Genomic DNA, 7,828 nt, shown 5'->3' with positions numbered 1-7,828 from the left:
AGCCTAGAAACACATGAAGACCGAAAAGCAGTTGAGATGTAGGATTTTTTTTACTGCAGTGCTATGTGGCATAGCAAAAAATTAGCCCTATGATATCCAACTGAGGTACAATATATACGATGTGTTAGGAGATTTCTGTTTCTCTCTACTTAAGACTAAATAATCTGAACCCTGTTAAAAAAAAAATGACACATAGTTGGGTCAAAACACCAGCTGAACAAAGCTCTTCAATATATATTGAGAACTTCTGGACAACATATAGTCCCGGTAGACTCCTACATCTTAATGTCTCCACCGACATTTAAAAATTAAACCAATCAACAAAAAAGGCAAATCAAACACTCTAACCCTCATCTTCAGCCCATCCAGGAAATGGAAAATGCCCACGTCCATCTCTGACCTTATAGGACATTGCTGGAACAACTTGAAACAGAGTCTGAGGACGAGGAGGCCCTCAGGTACCATGCGACCTTCTAAGAGATGATCCTGTGGTGACCCAGGGGAATATCCTCATGTGAGGAAAATATACCCTAAAATTTAGGATTAGGGGACATCATGAAAACTGGGAGGACATCAGTGTGACAGTTATTAGCCAATAGGATCCAATAGCACATTAGAAGGATTATTCACCATGACCAAGTGGTTGTTACTCCTGGGATACAGGGGTGGTCCAACATGCCCACACCAATCAATGTATAAACTACCTCAAAAAGAAAGGACAAGAACCATACAATCCTCTCAGTAGATACAGAAAAAGCATTTCACAGGGTACGGCATCCTTTCTTGATGAAAACTCTTCACAGTATAGGGATAGCGGGAACATACCTCAATACCACAAGAGCCATATATGGAAAGGCCACAGTGACTATCATATCAATGGGCAAAAACTGAGCTTTTCCCCTAAGGTCAAGAACAAGGCAGGGATATCCACTCTCACCACTGTTGTTCAACAGAGAACTAGAATGCCTCGCCTCAGCAATTGACAACCAAAGGAAAGAAAAGGCGTCTGAATCAACAAAGAACAAGTCAAACTCTTACTCTTCACAGATGACATGATACTCTGTATGGAAAACCCAAAAGACTCCACCCCAAAATTGATAGCACTCATACAGGAACTCAGCCAACCAGCAGGATATAAAATCAAGGCATAGAAATCCGTTGCATTTCTGTACACTAACAATGAGACCAAAGAAGGAGAAATCAAAAAGTTGATCTTGTTTACAATTGCACATAAAACCCTAAGATACATAGGAATAAGCCTAACCAAAGAAGCAAACTATAGAACTATAGAAAACTATAGAACAGTCACGAGAGAAACTGAGGAAGATGCAAAGAAATGGAAAGACGTTGCATGCTCATGGGTTGTAAGAACAAATATTGTTAAGTGTCTATGCTACCTAGAGTCATCTATACATTCAAAGCAGTCCCTATGAAAATACTATCAGCTTTTTTCACAGAGCTGGAAGAAGTAACCCTAAAATTTGTATGGAACCCAGGAAAGACTCCAAACAGCCAAAGGAATGTTGGCAAAGAAAATCAAAGCTGGTGGCATCACAATATTCTGGACTTCAGCCTCTATGACAAAGCTATAATCCTCAACAGAGTATGGTAATGCCCCCAAACAGACACACAGATCAATGGAACAGAACGGAGAGGCCAGAAATGGCCCCTTGACTCTATGGTCAACTCGTCCTTGACAAAGCAGAAAGAATATCCTATGGCAAAAAACAAAAACAAAAACAAAAACAAAAAACAAAAAAAAAGGCAGTCTCTTCAACAAATGGTTCTGGGAATATTGGACAGCGACATGCAGAGGAATGAAACTGGGCCATTTTCTAACACCCTACCCCAAAACAGACTCAAAATGGATGAAAGACCTAAATGTGAGACAGGAATCCATCAAAATCCTAGAGGAGAACATAGGCAGCTACCTCTATGAGCACGTCCACAGCACCTTCGTGTAAGACATGTCTCCAAAGGCAAGGGAAACAAAGGCAAATATGATCTACTGGGACGTCATCAAGATAAAAAGCTCTCGGTCTTGTTTTGTTGTTGTTTTAAAGATTTTATTTATTTATGTCAGAGAGAGAGAGCATGAGCAGGGGGGAGGGGCAGAGGGAGAGGGAAGGGCAGACTTCCTGCCGAGCAGGGAGTCCAATGCAGACCTCCATCCCAGGACCCTTGGATTATTACCTGAGCAGAAGGCAGACACTTAACTAACTAAGCCACCCAGGCACCCCAATAAAAAGCTTGTGGATAGCAAAAGATCAGTCAACAAAACCACAAGACCACTACAGGATGGGAGAAGATTTTGCAAATGACAGAAAAGGGGCTAGTATCCAAAATCTATAAAAAAAAGTTCTCAGACTCAACAGCCAAGAACAAACCATCCAATCAAGAAAGGAGCAGAAGACATGAATAGACATGTCTCCAGAGAAGACATCCATATGGGCAATAGACACATGTAAAAATGCTCAACCTCGCTCGGCATTAAGGACATACAAATCAAAACCACCATGAGATACCACCTCACACCAGTCAGAATGCCTAAAATTAACAAGTAAGGAAAGGACAGATGCTGGTGAGGATGCGGAGAAAGGGGAACCCTCCCACACAGTTAATGGGAATACAAGTTAGTGCCACCGCTCTGGAAAACAGCATGGAGGTTCCTCAAAAAGTTGAAAATAGAGCTACCCTACGACCCAGCAATCACACTACTGGGTATTCACCCTAAAGATACAAATGTAGTGAACCAAAGGGGTGAATGCACCCCGGTGTTTATGGCAGCAATGTCCACAATAGCCAAACTGTGGAAAGAGCCCAGATGTCCATCGACAGATGAATGGATAATGAAGATGTGGTAATATACTCAGCCATCAGAAAAACGAAATCTTGACATTTGCAACAACAAGCATTCCAACTAGAGGGTATTCTGCTAAGCGAAGCAAGTCAGTCAGCGAAGACAAGTATCATATGGTCTTACTCATATGTGGAACTTAAGAAACAAAACAGAGGGTCACGGGAGAAGGGAGGGAAAAATCAAAGAAGACGAAACCGAGAGGGAGACAAACCATAAGAGACTCTTAATCACAGAAAAGAACCTGTGGGTTACTGGTGGGGGTGGGGGAGCGGGATGGACACACTAGGTGGTGGACACTGTGGGGGATGGGCTACGTGGTGTGTGAGACACGAATAGCTGACCTCTGCCTCAGAAACTAGGAATACATTCTATGTCATCCAATTGAATCTAAATTTAAAAAAATAGGAAAAAGAAAACAAAATTAGTGATTTCGCCTCAACAGGCAATGTGTTATCACAATTCACATGGTTTATATTCTTTAAATGTATTTTAAACTATAAACAGTTATTCACTAGGAGAATTCTCAACCCTTAAAAACCTAAATTTCTGGCGAAAATTGAGAGGTAAACATTATCCTTGCATTCCCAGGGGATTGGCAGATTTATAAATGCTTTTCATAATTTTTAGAAACACGTGACTTCTCATAGTAAATTTTCCAGATTGACATAGGACATGCTATCTTGAGGTCCTCTGTTAAAGGAAACCAAAAGTAGATGAATCAGTGTTCCGTGAATAAATAAATAAAAATTTCAGGTGGAACAGTTCCTCAAGCTACTGTTAGAGCCCTACACATATCTGGTCATATCTGTTTAAGTCAGCTGAGTTCGGTTTCTCCAGGTGCTGTTGTTTACAACCTAAGTGTTTCCAATGACTAAAGGGGATGGGCTACTTTATTATCTATCATACTTATAACAAGTCTAGCATTATGTGGCTGATTTTATGTAATTCATACAATAGGAAAATGATCCTGAGTGAAAGTGATGTACTCTAGCTCCAACACTCACTTTAAGTGTCTCAGAGCTAAAGTATGGTCACTGAAAAAAAAAAAAAAAAAATCAACCCCTCCCCCCGGCCCCCGGGCATACCTGAAGATAGTAGTGCTTGGAAATAGGATTCTCTGTCGAATTTATGGTTTGCTTAGGATGCGTAGCTGGAGTAATAGCATTCCTCTTCCAGAGCCTGAGAACGTGCGTTAGAGTCTGGCCAGATAGCCCTATGCTTCTCCTACACTTCCAAAGATAAGGGGCTTGAAGCTACCTGCCTTCACAAAGAAGGGGAGGATTGCTTGTGAATTATATCTCACCAAATTTGATTCTTATAAAAGGTGGAGGGAAGGAAACCTAGTGGTACCTGAGCGAAAGAAAACCAGTGAACTTGTCATAGCCATTGGTACATGCAGTGGTCTTGTGGTTTTCGCGTCTCAAAAATGTTCCTGGCTGGATTGGCTGGCGGGGGGGGCCCTCCCTGTCCGCGGGTGCCCCTCCCAGTCCGCGCTGCCCTCGCCGCTGGCGGCGCGCGACTGGCGGGCATCCCTCGCCCCGCCCCCTTCCAGAGATCTGGGCCCAGGCGGTTCCAGCAGCCCCAGGTCCATTGAATCTGCCGCCGCTTCCGACGGGCACCTTCGCTCAGCAGTTCCGTCAGCGGAGACTCTGCTCTGTCCTCAGCCTCTTCGTCTGCCTCTCCCGCCTCCGTCCGCTCGAGTTCTCTCGCCTCTGCCTCAAGTGTGAGAAGGGAAAGTTGGGCGACACTGCGCGGTTTCACCCGGACAGAGGTCCAGTCCCGCTCGGATGAGAGACAGGTGCCCTCTCGCGCAGCCCCGGCCCGGCCACAGCAAGCACGTTCTGCCTCCCGGCCCGCGGGTTCCTTCAGAAGCCACTCGGCGCCTCACCCGGGACTCCCCCCGGCTCGGGGCCGCGATGGGACCCACGGCCGCCACCAAGTTCACCGGGCGCTTGCCGCTCCTGTTTCTCCTGCTGCTGCTGCTGCTGCTGCTGCGCGGGATCGCGGCGGCGCCCTTGGGGTTGGGCGTGGGCGCGACGAGCGGCGGAGGTGAGTCCCGGGGCCTTGGGACCCTTGTCGCCGTCTGGGGCCGCCGATGCCCCGCCCCCCTCAGGTCCCCGCGACGGCCTCCTTCCCCGCTCCGCCGAGTCTGCCAGGACTTTGTCGCCCTGGCCGGGCGCGCGGAGCGGGGGAGTAGGTGGGGAGAGGCTGCTGTGGGGAGCCTGCGGTCGGCCCCAGCCCCCACCTGCCTCTCTGTGAGGGGGTACCCAGTCCCGAAGCCCCGGGCTATGTGCAGGACAGGGCGATCGCGCAGGGCCTGGACCCCACACAACCGACTCTGCCACTGACGTAACTTCTCCGTGCGTCACCATCCCGCTGCTCCAGCGCTCCCCATCGATGTATTTTGTGGGCCTCTTTGAGGTTTTTTGGTTTGTTTGTTTGGGGAGTTTCTTCTGTTTGTTTGGCTCGTATTTCTAGGTCATTCTCACTTATGCACTTCTCTGAGCCTGGGAATCCCGTCCTCTCCTCTCTGCTCCGGAAATTCTTGATAATCGAGTCAGTGCAGCGCGGGACAGGCCTGTCTTCACTTTACCGGCACCCGGCCTTGGAGCACATTAGCGCCATCTCCAGGGCCTTGCTGAATCCCGCGACCCATGACCCTGAACTCTCCCTTGTCTGGCTTTGGAGTCTCTATCACCCTGCCCCCACACTGCCCAGCTCCTCCGGTGCAGCTCCGCCCCTGCCCTTCATCTTCCTAGAGGACACCGGCCTGCATCCTGACAGTCCTCAAACGTGTAGGCCTCCTGTGCTATGGCCAGGCTGGCGTGTCCCTGGACTGGGTAGAGTGACTGAGGCAGGGGTTGGCATGGTAGGCGTGGGTTCCTATCTGGGACTATGTGGGCTCCTGCCAGGCAGGGACATCCTGATCCTATCCCAACAAGGGAAGAGCGCCAGCCTCCAAGGCTAGGGGAGCTGCTGTGCAGGGACAGTTCTTGCTCTGTCTTGCCCAATTCTAGTGCTGTCACCTGGATGGCAGAGGGGTGCCTGCTGTTCCTTTTCTTCCAGCCCCAACCACCACCTGTGTTTTCCTTTCGCAGATGCTCTCTCGCTTTCCTACCATTTCTTCATCACATCACAGGCCAGGCCTGGACAACCATGGTGTGAGGTTCAAGGCCAGATCAATGGCAAAACATTTCTTTCCTATGACTGTCAGACCAAGGAGTTCAAACCCATTGGTCCTCGGGGGATGAAGCTGAAGGACACAGCATTTTGGCAGCAACAGGAGGAAACTGTGAAATTCCTGGTGGAAGAGCTCAGAAAGAAAGTGTTGGACATCAAAGCAGAGAATTTCATTAAGAGCGGTAAGTCTGAAGGCCCAGGGCAGAAGGAGAACACTTTGTCAGGGCCGGGGAGCTATTGTGGGCATGTAAATCTTCGACGTGGGTCCCACACATGTGGCCCAGCAGCCAGGGTAGACAAGGAGGCCAGAGCAGGACCAGGAGGGCCGGGAGTGAGCTGAGGAGTGCACAGTGGGTGGGACAAAGGATTGGTCAGGACTAGAGGCTGACTTGTTTCTCTGCTGGGTGCAGGGACAGGTTCTCTCACCATGCAGGGGAGGCTCATGTGTGAACGTGGGTCCGATGGACACACCAGAGCATTCTGGCAGTTTCGCTTCAATGAGTCGATAACCTACCGCTTTGACCCGAAGAACAGAAAGTGGACAGTGGATCATTCTGGAGGCCAACAGGTTAAGGACGTGTTGGATGGTGACAGAGAGCTGACCATGCTGCTCGTGAGGACCTCCAACGGAGACTGTCAGAGCTGGCTCCAGCAAGTGTGGGAGCACTGGGATGAAACCCAGGAGACCACAGGTAACTCAGAATACTGGGTGGATGGCTGGTTCTCCTGAGATGAGCTCCGCCTGCCCCACAGTATGGTGAATGTGTGTGTCTGAGGGAGAGAGAGAGAAATTGGTCCATCCATGGCAAATTCTTCTTGGTATAATAATGGCCACTGGAATGTTCTAGCATCCTTCCTTTCCCTTCTCACCTCCTGGAATCACTTCCTGGCTGCACGTACCTTTGTGCTTGGGTATTTCTTGGATTTCTTGCTCGTGCAAACAGGGGAGCATCAGTCTGTTTCCAGAGATGGTCCTATGTTCCTTGTTCTGAGAATCGTCTTTTCTGTGTCACCTGGCGTATTGCTGGAAATCCTTCAGTGCCAGGGGGAATGTGGTTGTCACCATCCTTGTCCTGCATCACCTCCTGTGTGTCACAGAAGGAGTGACTGCTTACATTGCCAACCCTGCTTCCCCTATTGGCTAGGGGAGCCCCTAGGGGACAGAGAACATCCCCTCCCTCCTTGCCGACATGAGAACTGGTCACAGCAGCTGCCACAAGGACAGTGATAGACACCGTCTGCCTGGTACGATGGGCCTGGGCCAGTAGGAGCTGAGGAAGCCTCCCCCAGTTTGGGGTCCCAACTGGGGCTCTGATCTTTGTGTTTTCATTTCAGTGCCACCAACCATGCGACAAGACACAGCCCCGGGCAGGGCCAACGCCATCAGACCCGGCACCTGGATCTTCCCCCTGCTCTTCAGCTGTGTGGTCATACTTGGCTTCCCTGTTGGAGACCATTAGATGGACAGGTAGTGAGAGCATATTGAGAGGGAAGGGAGAAATAGATGGCCTGGTATGAGCACAGGGAACGGTGAGTTCCCAGCCTCACCCCTGCCCACTGCCTGAACCTTCTCACAGGGCCGTGGAGCCAGATGAATGAGATCTCATACCACGTGCTGGCAACAACTTGGGCAAGCTCGGCTCTGAGTTCTGATATGGCCTCACTCACTGTTAAGGCCACTGGGAAAGGGGAGGGGCCCACACCACTGCTTAAGGCCTGTCAGTGCTAAAGGGATTGAGGGAAGTCAGGCCTGGCTCTGACCCGGTTCTCCATTGGAGAGAGTCAAAT

The 7,828-nt window shown here is 49.3% G+C and overlaps 1 protein-coding gene across 1 annotated transcript; it reads left to right on the top strand.

Moving 5' to 3' along the window:
- Positions 1-4,375: 4,375 nt before the first annotated feature.
- LOC116588337 (UL16-binding protein 1-like) lies at positions 4,376-7,500 on the top strand. The gene is made up of 4 exons (XM_032339258.1): positions 4,376-4,909; positions 5,959-6,222; positions 6,457-6,732; positions 7,376-7,500. The coding sequence occupies exons 1-4, from the start codon at positions 4,648-4,650 to the stop codon at positions 7,498-7,500; spliced, it is 927 nt and encodes a 308-aa protein (XP_032195149.1). The 5' UTR covers positions 4,376-4,647.
- The last annotated feature ends 328 nt before the right edge of the window (positions 7,501-7,828 follow it).

Source organism: Mustela erminea, chromosome 4 (assembly GCF_009829155.1).
Source record: "Mustela erminea isolate mMusErm1 chromosome 4, mMusErm1.Pri, whole genome shotgun sequence".
NCBI lineage: Eukaryota > Metazoa > Chordata > Mammalia > Carnivora > Mustelidae > Mustela > Mustela erminea.
Note: the sequence above shows the minus strand (reverse complement) of the source record. Positions and strands in the feature narration are given on the sequence as shown.

What these genes read in the sequence shown, in the direction of transcription:
- LOC116588337 (XM_032339258.1), top strand. Translation starts at nt 4,648, where the DNA reads ATGAGAGACAGGTGCCCTCTCGCGCAGCCCCGGCCCGGCCACAGCAAG. An exon ending in GGGCGCGACGAGCGGCGGAG is followed by an intron (nt 4,910 to 5,958) that starts GTGAGTCCCGGG and finishes TTCCTTTCGCAG; the next exon opens with ATGCTCTCTCGCTTTCCTAC. An exon ending in AGAGAATTTCATTAAGAGCG is followed by an intron (nt 6,223 to 6,456) that starts GTAAGTCTGAAG and finishes GTGCAGGGACAG; the next exon opens with GTTCTCTCACCATGCAGGGG.